This window comes from Cherax quadricarinatus, chromosome 16, assembly GCF_038502225.1.
Source record: "Cherax quadricarinatus isolate ZL_2023a chromosome 16, ASM3850222v1, whole genome shotgun sequence".
Taxonomy (NCBI): Eukaryota; Metazoa; Arthropoda; class Malacostraca; order Decapoda; family Parastacidae; genus Cherax; species Cherax quadricarinatus.
The window spans coordinates 8,734,964-8,753,394 of record NC_091307.1 but is presented as its reverse complement, the minus strand read 5'-3'; the positions used below and the strand labels follow the sequence as shown (position 1 = coordinate 8,753,394).

The window sequence follows — 18,431 nt, the reverse complement described above, 5'->3', positions numbered from 1 at the left end:
ACGCATAAATTCTAGCGCCTTTAAATCTAGTGAGAGAAAGCAGGTATGCCTACATATGAAGAATGGGTCTATGTGGTCAGTGTGCACAGTATAAAAAAAATCCTGCAACACACAGCACATAATGAGAAAAAAAAAACTGACCATGTTTTTGGATTAAAACAGTGACTTTGCACTATATTTTTGTATGGTATTTATTGTTGTATTCTAGTTTTCCTGGTCTCATTGTATAGAATGGAAGACATATTACAGAAATTGAGATGATTTTGACTTGTTTTACAATTAAAAGTACCTTGAAATTGAGCTCAAAGTATCAGAAATGTTCGATTTTTACCAAAGTTCAGAATTAAATAAATCATGCTGAGCATCCAATACACGTCAACTGCTGAGTCTAATATTCTTTCACAAGTGCGCCAATATTATTTATACCATTTCTACACTAATGCAGTAGTCTGCATAACAGTAAATCTTTATTTTTTGTGAGAAAAATTCAAAGTGGAAAGCAAAAGAAGTGTAAGAGGGGCCTGGGGACATGACTAATGAATAGAGGAAATGTTATTTTAGTGCCAGGAATGTCTTTCTTGTTTATTCTGGACCCTCTTTGGAAATTGGCATCTTGAAATTTGTGTGAATTTGGCAAAATTGCTAAACTCTGACCACTGTATTGGATAGTTGAAATTGGTAAATTGATTGTTTCTTGTACTCATTCGATAGAAAAAATGGAGTTCTAGCGAAATAGTTATGATTTTTGTCGACTAGTACATTGGAATTGGCCGAAAATAGGGCTCAAAGTGGGCAAAATCGCTGATGCGTAAACATTGTTGAGACCGCTAACTTCGCGAGAGCATAATTCCGTAAGTTTTCCATCAAATTTCATACTTTTGGTGTCATTATGATTGGGAAAGGATTCTCTATCTTTTCATAAGAAAAAATTATTTTTTCTTTTTTAAATTTGGGGGACCTTGAGAACAAGTCTCTGAGAGGGCCTGTGGACCCTGAAAGGGTTAAAATATTTGTAGTCTTAATGTAGGGCAGAAGATGAGTAGTATTTATTTGTAGGAAGTCAGTGTAGGTAACAGTATATGTAGGTACAGTACACGTAAGTAACCCCCTCGGGCTACACTACACAGCTATGTTACAATACACAGCCATATTATTACACTACACAGCCATATTATTACCATGTTCACTGAGTTTAATTGTTTCTAACAACTACCTTTAGATGCCATCATAAACAAAGGGAGAAGTAATGAATAATTCATGCCAAGAATTGTAAACAAATGCATATGAAGGGCGATTGTTGCACCAGTCGCCAGATTCACAGTTTTCACTAACGCTGCATCAGAAAAAACGTAATGTTCACTCTCCATCCCACTCTCCACTTGATAACATATAAACATTGCATGTTTATATGCTACTTGATATGTAACATGTTACTTATATAATTTTGAAGAAAATATCATAGATGGATTAATGAAAATGTCTATATTAACATTAAATAAGCCATTTAATGTGCCAAAGAGTGATTATTAAATATACATCACATATAATAAACATTGCATGTTTATATGCTATGTAACGTGTTTCTTACATAATTCTGAAGAAGATATAATAGATGGATTAATGAAAATGTCTATATTAATGTAAAATAAGACATTTAATGTACAAGTAATTATTATTAATATACATCACATATAAACTTGGCATGTTTTTATATACAGGTCCTCCATCACAAATCCGGCATCGTTGGGACCTGTAGTGCGCTGAATTACTGAGTTTGCCGGATTACAGAGTGGTTAGGTTAGAATACACTTAATAAAATTAACCAATTTGACTTACACAAAGTTCATTGAACATCGGCAAAAATCGAACATTTCCTCTACTTTGAGCTCAATTTCAAGGTACTTTTCGTCATGAAAGCAATCAAAATCATGTCTATTTCTGTAATATATCTTCCATTCTATCAAATGAGTCTAAAAAAAGGAGAATACAACTGTAAAAACCATACGAAAATATACTGCAAAGAGGCGGCTAAAGGCTGAGAAGTGAACTCCCTTATTTATCGTCGGTCTTTTTTATTTTTGGTGTACCTTAAGAAGCATCTTTCCATCATACATTGCCTAAGTTTCAATGAGATAGCCCAACAAACAACCAAGAAAAAAAAAATATTTACCAAAAATCATGTATGGCAAGCCCAAGCCAAGTACTGGAAATAAGTCATACACTGCTATGTATGATAATCTATGTAGCTGTATTTGTGTATACCTGAATAAACTTATTTACTTCTAGTCTGTCAACCGAGTACAAGAAACCGTCCATTCACTTTTTCAACTCCCCAATAAAGTGGTCAGAAATTAGCAGTTTGGCCGATTTCACACAAATTTCAACAGATGCCAATTTCAAAATAGGGTCCAGAATAAACAATGCAGACATTCCTGGTGCTAAAGTAACATTTTCTCTATTCATTAGTTATGGCTACAGGCCCCTCTTATATTATTCTTGCTTACCATTTGGAATTTTTATTCACAAAAAATAAAAGATTTACTGTTATGTAGACTGCTGCATTATTGTAATAATTGTATAAATAATGTAAGCCTTTTCTTGACTCCGTATTGGAATTTGGACTGGTATGCGGAGAGGTATTGGACGGTGACATCATTTGTTTACTCTTGAACATCGCTAAAGAATAGAACATTTTCGCTACTTTGAGTGCAATTTCAAGGTACTTTTCATCATGAAAGCAATCAAAATCATATCTATTTCTGTAATATATCTTTCAGTCTATCAAATGAGACCGAAAAAATGAGAATATAACCATAAAAACCTTACAAAAATGTACCGCTAATGGCTGAGAAGTGAACTCCGCTATTTATGGTCTGATTCCTTTCATTTTTGGTGTACATTAAGAAGTATCTTTCCATCATACATTGCCCAAGTTTCAGTAAGATAACCCAACAAACAACTGAGAAAATATAATAATAATAATAATATCTTTATTTACTACATGTACATGTACAAGGTATACAGGCCTAGCTGGCATCAATGGCATACTACTATATAGAAAGCTGCTTGTTATGGAGAGTATTTCAAGAAAATTAGGTCAGTGTCCCAGGATAACACCCACACCAGTCTACTAACACCCAGGTACCCACTTAGTGATGGGTAAACATAGACAACAGGTGTAAAGAAACACGCCTAATGTTTCTATCATGGCTGAGAATCGAATATTTACCAAAAATCATGTATGGCTAACCCAAGCCATGTACTAGAAATAAGCCACATTGACTTTTTTGGGTTATGCTAGGTTCTCTACACATATGCTGCTATGTGTGATGATCTGTATAGAGAAAATAACTTTTTGTTTCAGGTTTATGGTGCAGTTAGCCGAGTGCTACACTCTGTTTTCTCTAATATAAGCCCCAAGACAAGGATAGGAGAATGGTATTTGTATTCCATATCCTCTTCATACCTCCGTCGAACTGCTCGGTATTATGCCAAATATTATTTATTCTGGAGTATTTAACATGTTTTATGTTATTTATTTTGTATATTATGTCATATTAGATCAGTTGTGATAGGCAAATAAGCTGTGGTGTTGATATTAGCATAATAATAAAGCATATTCTCCTGCATCATGAGACTGAGCTCATGGCAACCGACAGTGGCTTCAAAGCCACCTTATCTTTAATGGATAATGTACTGTGTCGGTGCTTTACATTATGAGAAGCATTTCTTTTATTCATTGGAACCATGGCTAGGGCTAAACGCAAGCAGGTTATGACAAATGCAGAAAAAAAAATTGGAATGACTTCTGCAGCAAGTAGCGCCACCAAACAGTAGTAGCAGGTTGGTGTGGCGACCCTGGAAATTTGAAATTATGCTAGCCAAAATTAGTGCCGAATAACTGAAGGAACCGAATAACTGATTGCCGGATTTGTGATGGTGGACCTGTACTATGTAACGTGTTTCTTTGGGCCCATTGTTGCTTATTTTGCAGTTGCGCTCAATCAATAACCACAAAAAATACAATGGATTATAGCAAAATGTTTGGATGAATGAGCAGAAGCTTACTCACTTGCCTAGAGACAAAGCCAAACCGACTCGCAAGCGGCCCTAGCCGGCAGATGGACACCTCCCAAATGGCCTATAACCGAATTAATGGCCGATAACCTGGCGCCAAAAAACTGTCCGTTAACCAAGTTGGCCGATAACCGAACCGGCCGATAACTGGGGCTCCACCGTATTAGAATGTAGGGCAGAAGTTTGTGGTTATACGAGGGTAGGTGCAGGAGGAAAGAGGAGTGAATGGTTCAATGATGAAGTAAAGGGCTGATAAAAGAGAAAAAAGTAGCTCATGAGAGGTTTTTACAAAGCAGAAGTGTTATAAGAAGAGCAGAGTATATGTAGAGTAAAAGAAAGGTGAAGAGAGTGGTGAGAGAGTGCAAAAGGAGAGCAGATGATAGTGGGAGAGGCACTGTCAAAAATTTTTAAGGATAATAAGAAAAAATTTTGGAGTGAGTTAAACAACTTAAGAAAGCCTAGGGAACAAATGGATTTGTCAGTTAAAAATAGGGGAGCTAGTAGATGGCGGGAATATTTTGAGGAACTTTAATGTCGACGAAGAAAGGGAGGCGGTAATTTCACGCATTGGCCACGGAGGTATACCATCTTTTAGGAGTGAAGAAGAGCAGGATGCGAGTGTGGGGGAGGTGCTTGAGGCATTACGTACAATCAAAGGGGGTAAAGCAGCTGGATCTGACGGGATCATGACAGAAATGTTAAAAGCAGGGGGAGGGATATAGTTAGAGTGGTTGGTATTTTTGTTTAATAAATGTATGAAAGGGGAAGGTACCTAGGTATTGGCAGAGAGCATGTATAGTTCCTATATATAAAGGAAAGGGGGACAGAAAAGATTGTAAAAATTATAGAGGAATTAGTTTACTCAGTTTACCAGGAAAGGTGTATGGTAGGGTTATTATTGAAAGAATTAGAGGTAAGACAGAATGTAGGATTACGGATGAGCAAGGAGGTTTTAGAGTGGGTAGGGGGTGTGTAGATCAAGTGTTTACATTGAAGCATATATGTGAACAATATTTAGATAAAGGTAGGGAAGTTTTCATTGCATTCATGGATTTAGAAAAGGCATATGATGGTGGATAGGGGAGCAATGTGGCAGATGTTGCAAGTATATAGAGTAGGTAGTAAGTTAATAAATGCTGTAAAGAGTTTTTATGAGGATAGTGAGACTCAGGGTAGGGTGTGTAGAAGAAAGGGAGACTACTTCCCGGTAAAAGAAGGTCTTAGACAGGGATGTGTAATGTCACCATGGTTGTTTAAGATATTTATAGATGGGGTTGTAAAAGAAGTAAGTGCTAGGGTATTGGGGAGAGGGGTGGGATTAAATTATGGGGAATCAAATACAAAATGGGAATTGACACAATTACTTTTTGCTGATGATACTGTGCTTATGGGAGATTCTAAAGAAAAATGGCAAAGGTTAATGGACCAGTTTGGGAGCGTGTGTAAAGGTAGAAAGTTGAAAGTGAACATAGAAAATAGTAAGGTGATGAGGGTATCAAATGATTTAGATAAAGAAAAAGTGGATATCAAATTGGAGAGGAGGAGTATGGAAGAAGTAAATGTTTTCATATATTTGGGAGTTAACGTGCCAGTGGATGGATTTATGAAGGATGAGGTTAATCATAGAATTGATGAAGGAAAAAAGGTGAGTGGTGCATTGAGGCATATCTGGAGACAAAAAAAAACGTTATCTTTGGAGGCAAAGAAGGGAATGTATGAAAGTATGGTGGTACCAACACACTTATATGGGTGTGAAGCTTGGGTTGTAAATACTGTAGTGAGGAGATGGTTGGAGGCAGTTGAGATGTCCTGTCTAAGGGCAGTGTATGGTGTAAGGATTATGCAGAAAATTTGAAGTGTGGAAATTACGAGGTGTGGAGTTAATACAAGTATTATTCAAAGGGGTTGTGTTGGTGGTTTGGTCATTTAAAGAGAATGGATCAAAGTAGATTGACATGGAGAGCGTATAAATCTATAGGGGAAGGAAGGCGGGGTAGGGGTTGTCCTCGAGAAGGTTTGAAGGAGGGGGTAAAGAAGGTTTTGTGGGCGAGGGGCTTGGACTTCCAGCAAGTGTGCATGAGCGTGTTAAATAGGAGTCTATGGAGACGAATCGTATTTGGGACATGACAAGCTGTTGGAGTGTGAGCAGGGTAATATTTAGTGAAGGAATTCAGGGAAACCGGTTATTTTTATATAGCCGGACTTGAGTCCTGGTAATGGGAAGTACAATTCCTGCACTTTAAAGGAGGGGTTTCAGATACTGGTAGTTTGGAGGGATACATTGTGTATTCTTTATATGTATATGCTTCTGAACAGTTGTATTCTTAGCACCTCTGCAAAAACAGTGATTATGTGTGAGTGAGGTGAAAGTGTTGAATGATGATGAAAGTATTTTCTTTTTGGGTCACCCTGCTTCAGTGGGAGATGGCCAGTTTGTTGAGAAAAAAAAAATTTGCATGTAGTTAATTTTTAAGGCCAAGGATGCAGTGAGAGGATTTGTTAATAGACCTATTTCTGGGTCACTGAAGTTTGACCAACACTGCCGAAAAAGCATGACAAAATATACTTCAAAATTTCCTTCTTTCTAGTTTTTTAATGCATTTACAGTAAGTGGTTACTAAACCCTTATTCTAGGCATTTATTCATCTATAGTGCACTTGACTTTGAGGAATGTAATTTAACCCACTTTCTTTAGGGTAGTTAGATAGTTTACTTTAGATAATTAAGATTTGACAATTGGGAGGGATTTCTAAACTGTTGTACAGTGGACCCCCGGTATTCGATGGCATCGGTGTTCGATAAATCCGGTATTCGATGCATTATATCGCAAAAAAATTTCCTCGGTATTCGAGTGAAAACCCGGTATTCGATACGATTCGTACGAGACGTGTCCACGTGTGGCCTGAACTGCCCCTTGTGTGCCAGTGTTTACAAGCCAGCCAGTGTGCGCGCATCTAAGGATACATTCGTTACATTCAATATTATCCATATTATCACTGTGTTTCGTGCTTGTTTCTGCAAAATAAGTCACCATGGGCCCCAAGAAAGCTTCTAGTGCCAACCCTTCGAGAAAATAGTCGCTAATGACTTATGAAATGAAGAAAGAGATGATTGCAAAGCACGAAAGTGGAGTGCGTGTGTCGGAGCTGGTCAGGTTGTATAATAAACCCCAATCAACCATCTCTACTATAGTGACCAGGAAAACGGCAATCAAGGAAGCTGTTTTTGCAAAAGAAAAAGGACTTGCTACCTCAAGTCCTAATGGAAGGGGATTCCCCTTCTAAACACTAACACCTCTCCCCTCCTCCCATCCCATCAATCATCACCAGATCTTCATTAAAGGTAAGTGTCAATTATTTTATTGTTATTGTAATTATTCTATTGCATTAAACTTGATATTTCATGTAGTAAAATTTTTTTTTTTTCATACTTTTGGGTGTCTTGCACGGATTAATTTGATTTCCATTATTTCTTGTGAGGAAAATTGATTCAGTTTTTGATATTTTCGGTATTCAATAAGCTCTCAGGAACGGATTAATATCGAATACCGGGGGTCCACTGCATTTGAGTGCCTGTGCAAAAATAGTGATTATGTATGAGTGAGGTGAAGTGTCAGATGATGATGAAAGTATTTTCTCTTTGGGGATTTTCTATCTTTTTGGGTCAGCCTGCCTCGGTGGGAGACGGCCGACTCGTTGAAAAAAAAAAATTGATCTGTTTAAGAAAAAAAATGGAAGGTAAAGATTAGAGGTTAAGATTTACCTGCCTTTATGTAGATAAATGGTTCAGAGAACAGTGAAGTTGATAAATTAGACATGTGCAACACTTGGGTATCTTTATTATGGAAACATTTTGTCACACAGTGGCTTCATTAGTCCAGTACAAAGAAGAATAATGAAAATCAGAGGGAGCTTGAGGTACTCAGTTCCTCAGCCATTAGTCGACGTAATCAGTCCGTCAGTCTTGACAAGATTGATGCAGTGATTACAATGACTCCAGACTGATTACCTTGAACTCCTGATCTTGAAAATATTCATGGACTGATTACTTCAACTCCAGGGTGAGGGACTGATTACCTCGAACTCCTTTTGATTTTCACCTTCTTTGTATTGTACTGATGAAGCCACTGTATGATGAAACATTTCCACAGTAAAGATACCCAAGTGTTGCATATGGGTCTAATTTATCTATCATGGACTGATTACTTCAACTCCAGGGTGAGGGACTGATTACCTCAAACTCCTTTTGATTTTCACCTTCTTTGTATTGTACTGATGAAGCCACTGTGTGATGAAACATTTCCACAGTAAAGATACCCAAGTGTTGCATATGGGTCTAATTTATCAACCTGTCTTTATAAATGTTCGCAAAACAAAAAAGTGTACTCTTGGTCTCGACTCTCAACTTGCTGCTTGCCAGATTCACTCTTATGTCCTTGTGGGCCCTGCTGTATCTATTCTTAAAACTATTTATGGTGTGCCTCCATGACTTCATTGTCAAGGTCATTCCACTTCCCAACCATCTTGAGACTGAAGAAATGCTGACATCCCTGTGACTCATCTGTATCTTTAACTTCAAGCTTTGCCCCCAAGTACCTGTTTTCAGCCTCTCAAAGAGCCTGTTCCTGTATGTTGTTATCATGTCTTTCCTGTTCCTTCTGTCCTCCAGTGTCTTTAGGTTCAGCTCCTTTCCTTGTAGCTCCTGCCCTGTAGCTCTGAGCCAGGCTGCAGGCAGGAAAATTCTTAGGCCATCTAAGGCATAACTAATAAGTGCCATAAAATTATGCCAACATCACTACCAACAGTGCATGCTATTGTGTCATCAGCTTGAGGTAAGTTAGCAATAGTTAGTGATTTCCTAAATTATGTTTACCTTGGGTCTTTCTTAAATTCAGTGCAAGTGGGTGTAAGTTCAGGTTCTAGATGTATGGTGGATTTGTATTGGTTCGGTAAGTTTTTTGTAATTGGTAGTAAATTATTTGTAATTTGATTGTTTGTATTACTTGCTAGCAACACTCTTCTTCCCGCTTTAGTTTAAATAAGTAAACAAAAATTGCAGGAAGCATTACATGACAGAAAAGAATAAGCACCAAATTCAAGCAATGGAGAAAAACACAGGAGTGGGAGAGATTGGAGCTATGAAGCTCAGCTTACCATACTATTTGGGCTCTTCCTACCGTACAGATCCACAAGACACTACACACTCCCACAGACAAAACGTTTAAGATTTTATTTGTTCACTAACCCAGATTTTGACTGTGGTAGCCCTTATTTTTTGCCTTTCAATATATCATAAAGCATATGTATGATTTACAACACTGTCTTGGATGAAAATGCAATAAGCTCCATCTTGCTGGATGTTCAAAATACTAAAGGCTACAGTAAAAATTTTAAAGACATCTTTTATGTTGATTAAGAGTATGTGTATTATGATAGAGCTTGAGTGTTTAATTTGTAGTATTATGATGAATTAATGCAAACAGAGTATGAAGTTGCCAAAGCTTCATTTGGTTTTTAATATAGTAGTCACTGTTGTAATTAAGTAAGCATTTGTAATGGTAAATTACTTTTTCTAGGTGTTACTGGAAGCAGAGAAGAGGAACACTGTTAGCAATGAAAATCTTAAAATGATGGAAAATGAAAAAGATAAAATTATAAAGGTACTTGAGGAGGAAAGAGCCACAATGAATGATGTAATTAAAGTTCAAGAAGATGCCTTAAGTGCACTACATGAAAAAGTGGAAAGAGCTCTTCAAGCACATAGCAAGGAAAAGGCAGATTTAATGAGAGAGCTTGAAGAAAGGCAAGCTACATATATTTGCCTTGAAAATAAGCTACAAAATCAAGTAACATCATTCAGTGAGGAGAAGGCTTTGCTCATTAAGAACATAGAGGAAAATAAAAATGTAGTATTAAATCAAGAGCAGCAAATCAAGACACTCCTTACACAAGTTAGTGAAGAGAGAGAAGCATTATGCAGTGAGTTTAAGATTAAGGAAAATTCTTTTGAAAGCCTAAGGCAAGAAATGGAATCTTCAGTAGAAACATTAAAAAACAAAAATAACAGAGAAGTGCAAGAGAAACAAGAACTTATTATACAACTTAAGGAAGAGAAAGAGAACCATTTGAAGATGCATGCTCAAGAGAAAATATCCCTGAATGTTGTCATTAAAGAGAAGGAAGATACTATTGCATCCTTGAAATTTAAATTGGAAGAAGTTACAAATACTTTTGCATCTGAGAAGGAGTCTCTGCTAAATGAATTAAATGCTCAGCAACAGAGTTTCATTTCCATAAGGGATAAATACGAGAGAGCACAGGAAAGCTCTGCTGCTGACACTATGACACACTCCCTCCAAATCTTAGAAAAGGATAGGAATATCAATAAACTTAAGGTAGAGATAGAGGATGTGCAGGAAAAATATGAATTGGAAAAGAAGCTGAATGTTTCCCTGAAAGATGAGGTTGAGTTTCTGAAGGAAGATATTAAAAATAAAGATTCTGGTTACAGCAAAAACTTGATAGAGAGACAGCAGGAGATGTCACAACTGGAAGAGAGTATTGCTGAAAGAAATCATTTGTATGAAACTCTTCAGCAGCAACATGAAGAGGACACAGAAAAACATAATAATTTGGTGTTGCAGATGCAAGGTACTATAGACGAGAAAAATGAAATCATCGAATCACTTACAGAAAAAATTACAAAGCTGGAGAAAACACATACGAGAATTTTACAGGAAATGAATGATAAAATTATTGAAGATGCATCATATCTGAATTCTTTAAAAGAAGAAATATGTGAATTGAAGAAAATACATAATCAAAAAGAGCAGGTTATGTCAGGTGAGCTGAGCCGCTTAAAAACTGCTTTTGATATTATGAGTCAAGAAAAAAAACAACAACAGAAAGATGCTGAAGAGACAATTAATAAATTTAATGAAAATTTAATTGAAAAATCTAATGTAATCTGCACTTTAGAGAAGAACATTAGAAATGTTTCCTTGCAGCATGAAACTATGTTAAACCAAGTAGAGGAAAGACATCTCTCTCAGCAGCAAAATGAAAATTTAAAAATTTCTGAATTGAGTGCTCAGTTAGCAGAGAAGTCAGAGGCTCTTACTACAATGACTGAAGAAATGAAACTTGTCTGCTCCCAGTATGAAGTCAAATTAGGCGAAGTAAAGAATTTAATGAAGGAACAAGAAGTGAAGATGAAGACTACAAATACAGCCTTAGAAAGTGAGGTTAGTATTATTTGAGTGTAATACAGGTGATTAACAGTGACTTATTGTATGCATTATTATTGTCAATAACATAACTCATTATTTCATTTTAAAGTCTTCTGATTAAATACTAACTAGTCCATTTAAATAATTTTCCACCTGTGAGTTATTTTCTACTATAATATAATCCTATATTCTTAAACAAAGGATCTCTAAACACACATGTGATGTGTTCCTGGAAATCATTCATAACTCATGTGTTTGGTATTCTGAATCTGTTTTCCTATAGAAACATGTTATAATTGGAGATGCATTTCTTAACCATAATATTCGATATTTTTTTAGTAATGAAATAGAAAATATTTGGCACTATTTCCTTTTCCCTTCACATTTCTTCCTCCCTTTTCTAACCTCCCTCTTACTAACTACCCCTTGCATTCTCTTCTCACTCTCTTCCATCATGACACAACACACTTTACATATGCCTACCATCTACTCACAGTAAGGGTATTAGTTGCCTGAGCATGTGTGTGAGGGTTGTGGTTAGAGGTGCAAGCATGGGCTGCAGCAGAATCTTCCTCTTGTCTGTCATATTGACAGCACCCTACATATTTTCTTTGCCCCTTACCTAGTATATCACAGATATATTGTTGTGGTTGTGGGGTGTGGGAGGATTGTGGTTATGGAAGTTTAGGATGGACAATAGCATTTGCCTCCCCTTCTCCCATTATAGCTGATAAAATGCTCCTTGCACATGCTCTCCACTTCACTTTTATGGTAAGGACATTGGTTGTGGTGAGAAAAATGCAAGTTCAGGCAGTACCAGAACTGCCTCTCTCCCATCATATCTGATACAACACTGCACGTGCTCTATACCCTCTTCTTTTTTGTGGTGTGGCAGATTGTGGTGAGAAAAGTGAAGGCATAGGCAGTAATAAAATGGCCTCCTATTCTCCTATTCCTTCCCATCATATCTGAAACATTTTTACATATGCTTTTCACCTTGCTGTTTTGATGAGGGTCTTAAGTGCCTGGGCACATTGTATAGGAAGGTTGTGGTGAGGGTAATTGAATACCTTGGCTATAGAGGGATAGGGAGGAACAACTCATTGTCCTGTCACTACACAGATTTCTGGCCTAGGCCAGTCCAGAAAAGACCCCAGGGTACAAGGCTAGCAATACAGATTGATGTAGCATATACAAAATGTGAAGAAAAACTGATTTTGCTGTACACACTCATTAGGTCAAGTAGTGTCGATGAAAATTGTATTTATTGTATTTCTTATACAGTACTTTTTTGTGTTAACAGCTGCAAGCTGCCTATGAAAAATTAGAGAAATGCAACACTCACATCCAATCACTTGAAGCCAAGCTCATTGATAAAGAGAAACAAATCTCGACTGACAAGGTGAATCACTTCATGTTGCTTTCTGTTCATAAGCCTTTATCAGAATTCCAGTTCAGTATATGTGTTGAAATTTAGATAGTTAAATAAGTTTTTTAATTTATCTAATTATTAAATTGAAATGACATGAAACATGGATTGTTTTATTTGAATTTTTCACAAATATATGTTGACTAGTTGTTAATACTATTTTGTACCTTTATTTTTGCACTTTTATGGATGAGTTGATTGTATTTACTGTTTTTGAAGGCAAAGAAAGCCTGATTAAATTAATTAATTTACATCAGAGTGGCTATTTTTGACATGATCAACAAAGGTTTGAATGTTTCTTATACATTTATATTTGAGAAAATCGAATCTTCATCTTCCATGGTAATGAATACCATTTAAGCATTACTGTTTACTTGTAGGAGGAGATCATGCGTGTAGAGCGTGAAGCGGAGAAATCAACTAGAAGTCTCACGGAGGAACTGAAAGCTATCAAAGAGAAATTTAGAGCTGAAAAGAGAGCTGTTGCTGATAAAATGGTGAGAAATTTTTATAAATTTCTGTTGATACTTCTTCAAATTAATTTTTGTATCTTTAACCTACTGTGTTTTTTAATACACCTCTCCCACACTGAGGCAGGGCAACCTGAAAAAGAAGACCCTAAAGTTTTCCTTCTTTTCACATTTAGTAATTTATATAGGAGACGGGGTTGTTAGTCCCTTGCTCTGTATATTATTTATTTGCTCTAAAGTATTGCATACTGTTTACATGTTCTAATATATTACATGTTGTTTATTTTGTGTAATCTATTGCATCATTTTTGCTTGCTTTTATGTATTGCATGAATTCTTTGAATGTATATAATCCTAACTAAAGTATTTATACCTGCACCCAGAAAATGTCATACCAGACAGAGCTGGAGAAGCTAATGATCCAGATAGAGGAACAAGAGCAGGATGGCAAGGAAAAGGAAAAGATTCTGCAAAAGTATGAGTTGGCAAAGAAGAAACTGACAGAGCTTCTTACTGTTAATAACGAATTAAAAACAGCAAATGAACACTATGAGAAGCAGGTAAAGAAAAGTTAAATCTTTTATATTAATTAATTTCAAAAAATACAGAATTTTCAAAATTAGGTGAAATTTTTTTCATACATTATGGAAAAACCACTTTTTTTAAGCAGAGCATTTCTCGCAGACTAAAGTTAGAACTTTTGTGGGGGAAAAAAACGTAAATGCCTTGATTTCAGTAATGAGAGATGTGCAGAAAAGATATATATAGTAATTGCTATTGTATTATGGGCCAGTAGCAGTCTATCAGATCTATATTTTTTCATTTACTGAAGTAGTTATATGAATATCTCCAGGGATAGGGGTGCCTTGATGTTGGTGAAAGGCTCTTGATGCAATGAATTGGAGCTACTCTTTCCTTCCTTGGATCAAACCTAATTACCTCCTATTTCCTAGTTGCTGTTGGCTCTATACAAATTTAGCATTTGCTTGTGGCTGTATTAATAATGCTTATACATTGACTTAAAACTATTTGTTTAACCCCTTTACTGTCGCAACCCCAAATCCTGAGGTGTCTCCTGGTGTCGCAAAATTAAAAAAAAAAAAATTATGTTTTTCTTATGAAATGATAGAGAATCTTTTCCCGATTGTAATGACACCAAAAGAACGAAATTTGATGGAAAACTGATGGAATCATGCTCTCACGAAGTTAGCAACCTCGGCAATATTTACAAATCGACGATTTTGCCCACTTTGAGCCCTATTTTCGGCTAATTCCATTGTTCCAGTCGACCAAACTCACAGCTATTTCTTTAGAACTCCATTTTTTATTTCAATTGAGTACAAGAAACTGCCCATTTACCGATTTCAACTACCCAATAACGTGGTCAAAAATTTGCAGTTTGTCCAATTTTATGAAAATTAAAAAATATGACAGTTTCAAAATAGGGTCCAGAATGAACAATGTAGACATTCCTGGCTCTAAAATAACATTTTCTTTGTTCATCAGTCATGTCTCCAGGCCCCTCTGATATTACTCTTGCTTTCTATTTTGAATTCTTATTCAAACAAAAAATAGGTTTACTGTTATGCAGACTACTGCAGTATTGTAATAATTGTATAAATAATGTCAACCCATTCATGACTGCTTATTAGAATGGCTACTTGGACATTTATTGGAAAATGACTTCATTTGTTTACTTTTGAACATCGGCAAAAATAAAATATTTCCCCTACTTTGAGCTCCATTTCAATGTTCTTTTCATAGTAAAACCAATCAAAATCACCTCTATTTCTATAATATATTTTCCATTCTATCAAATGAGACCAAGAAAACGAGAATACAACCATAAATGCTATACGAAAATACGGTGGACCCTCGCCTAACGATGTTAATCCGTTCCTGAGAGCTCATCGTTAGCCGAAATTATCGTTAGCCGAGTTAATTTTCCCCATAAGAAATAATGGAAATCCAATTAATCTGTTCCAGACAGCCAAAAGTATTAATTTTTTTTTTCCATGAAATATACATTTCCCTACAAAGAAAACAATAAGACATGCACAATAACTACATAAATAAATGTTAAAATGACACATTTATTGAAGAGTATGTATTGATGAGTGATGAGACACTGTTTTTCTTGAACACTGGGATTTTCAGAGTGATACACCAGTAAAGACTTCACTTTGCAATCCCCACTAGCATTACAACAAAAAATGAGGGTTAGCCTGTCTTTCATAGGCTTGTGTCCTGGGGGTGCCTTTTCCTCCTGAGTAATGTAGGTCCTGTTTGACATTTTCTTCCAGAACAGACCTGTTTTGTCACAATTGAACACTTGTTGGGGGATGAATTTTTCAGCTTTGCCATGCCTTATTGCACTGTGTATGCCACTACAATTCTTAAATCTCTCAAACCAACCTTTGCTGGCCTTAAATTCACCAATATGAGCACTATTTCCAGGCATTTTTTTCTGTTCACCTAGGTGTTAGTTGACTGTTGTGGGTCGCATCCTGGGGGGCAAGATTAAGGACCCCACTGGAATTAAGTTAGACAGTCCTCGATGATTCACTGACTTTCTTGGGATATCCTGGGTGGCTAACCCTCTGGGGTTAATCGTTTCTCGGTAATTGTTTCACATTAAACCACACCAACAACACACTCCACATCTTTGAGCAGTACAGCTGATGGTGGTGCAGCAACAGCTGACTGTGGTGGAGCAACAGCTGACTGTGGTGCAGCAGCAGCTGACTGTGGTGGAGCAGCAGCTGACTGATCCAGCAACAGCTGACTGGTCCAGCAACAGCTGACCATGGTGCAGCAGCAGCTGACTGATCCAGCAACAGCTGACTGATCCAGCAACAGCTGACTGGTCCAGCAACAGTTGACTGTGGTGCAGCAGCAGCTGGCTGATCCAGCAACAGCTGACTGGTCCAGCAACAGCTGACCATGGTGCAGCAGCAGCTGACTGATCCAGCAACAGCTGACTGGTCCAGCAACAGCTGACCGTAGTGCAGCAACAGCTGACTGATCCAGCAACAGCTGACTGGTTCAGCAACAGCTGACCGTGGTGTAGCAACAGCTGACCGTGGTGCAGCAACAGCTGACTGATCCAGCAACAGCTGACTGGTCCAGCAACAGCTGACTGTGGTACTATAGTATTTATCACCCTTTTTACCACAGGGTTGGCACTAGAAGCTTTCTTTGGGCCCATGGTGACTTATTTAGCAGTTACAAGCACTATAAATAATGGAATAATACAAAATGTATCGAATGTATGCATGCAACCGGCCACCCTGGCTTGTAAACAATGACAGGAAGGCAGCCGGGACATTCAGGCTAGACGGGCAGGTTCGGGACGAGTCATGTTGTTCAGAAACAGCTGATGGTGGTGCAACAGCAGCTGACCGTGGTGCAGCAGCAGCTGACTGGTCCAGCAACAGCTGACTGGTCCAGCAACAGCTGACTGGTCCAGCAACAGCTGACTGTGGTGCAGCAGCAGCTGACTGGTCCAGCAACAGCTGACCGTGGTGCAGCAACAGCTGACTGATCCAGCAACAGCTGACTGGTCCAGCAACAGCTGACCATGGTGCAGCAACAGCTGACTGATCCAGCAACAGCTGACTGGTCCAGCAACAGCTGACCGTGGTGCAGCAGCAGCTGACTGTGGTACGATAGTATTTATCACCCTTTTTACCACAGGGTTGGCACTAAAAGCTTTCTTTGGGCCCATGGTGGCTTATTTAGCAGTTACAAGGACTATTAACAATGGACTATTAACAATACGGTCAGAGTTTTTTTTTTCTCATTATGCACTGTGTGCTGCAGGATTTCTTTTATATGGTGCACACTGACCACAGAGACAGATTGTCTCACATGTGGGTTTACCAGCTTTCTCCTGCTTGATTTGAAGCCGCTAGAATTTATGAGTATATATACGTCAAACACAGTGGCTCATAAGACGTATATATACGAACCATACCCCCGGCCGGGGTATTACGATTTCGATTTCTTAAGTCACGTATATATACGACCAAAACAGTCAAAGGGTTAATAAGATAAGTGTATTACCAAAACAAAAGCATTTAATATAACTTTGTCAGACCTAACAGATTATTCATTTTAGTTTATATTTTCCATTCACTGACTGTCTGCCACTGAGGCAGGGTGACCCATAAAAGAAACACTTTCACCATCACACACAATCACTGTCTTTGCAGAAGTGCCCAGATATGACAAAGTTTAGATGTCACTCCAAATAGCAAATATCTCAAACCCCTCCTTTAAAGTGCAGGCATTGTACTTCTCACCTCCAGGACTCAAGTCCGGTTAACCAGTTTCCCCGAATTCCTTCACATATGATAATATAATTTGCTATTTCACATGTTCCGGGTAATATAATATAATTTGCTTTTTCACATGTTCCAGGTAACAAAATACAAAGAACATGTATCAAAGTTGGATGCTAGTCTTCAGAGGGAGCGAACAAAACAAAGTGAAATGGTTTCTCGAATTACTGATTTGGAGAGTAAATACCAACCATTGAAGGAAAAGCTACATGAATCCGAAAATACTGTCAAGCGTCTTGTTCAAGAGAAGAGGTCTCTGGAGGTTCATGTTAATCTTGCCGATGCAAAAATGAGAGAAATGAATAAGCAGTGGCAACGAGAAAGCTTTGGGGTAAGTTTTATTAATTGTATGCCAACATCCTGGATAACAATGAAGAAAGTTCATTGGTTACAGAATTTTCTGTTAGTATTACAATTATGGCAAATAATCTTTGTTTGTATTCTCCAGTCCTTTACTGCCCATCCACTCCTCTATTAGTTTTTAAAGTGAGTGTTTACTAGCATAATCTATTCCTTTCATTAATATGGAATTTTAGAATTACCATAGCATTATTAACACTTTCAGTTGTCTCTCAAGTAGATCTAAATTATTGATGCCTGTTGCTCACTTAGGTTTGTTTTAATGACAGTGCCCTCAAATGTGCTGTAAATGAGAGAATGGGTCTGTGCATTGGGTGTGCACAGTATATAAGAAAAACCCTGTCTTACCCAGTACATGATGGGAATAATAAACTTCTGACCTTGTGTTTGTTGTGAAATTGTGACTAAGGTGTTTTCTAGGTAGTTTTTATGCTTCTATTGGATGGTTCTTGGTATTTTTTGGTAGAATGGAAGGTATATTGGTGAAATAGTTGATTTGGTTTCATACCACAAGTAGCTTGAAA

At 37.3% G+C, this 18,431-nt stretch overlaps 1 protein-coding gene across 1 annotated transcript in view; it reads left to right on the top strand.

Moving 5' to 3' along the window:
- Window positions 1-17,878, top strand: part of LOC128688860 (putative leucine-rich repeat-containing protein DDB_G0290503) — a gene marked incomplete at its 3' end in the record, with an annotated part of 132,346 nt that extends 114,468 nt beyond the window's left edge. The window contains 5 exon segments of the mRNA XM_053776870.2: window positions 9,653-11,320; window positions 12,609-12,707; window positions 13,115-13,231; window positions 13,588-13,764; window positions 17,627-17,878. Of these exon segments, the coding sequence (XP_053632845.2) occupies window positions 9,653-11,320; window positions 12,609-12,707; window positions 13,115-13,231; window positions 13,588-13,764; window positions 17,627-17,878 (2,313 nt within the window).
- Window positions 17,879-18,431: the final 553 nt, after the last annotated feature.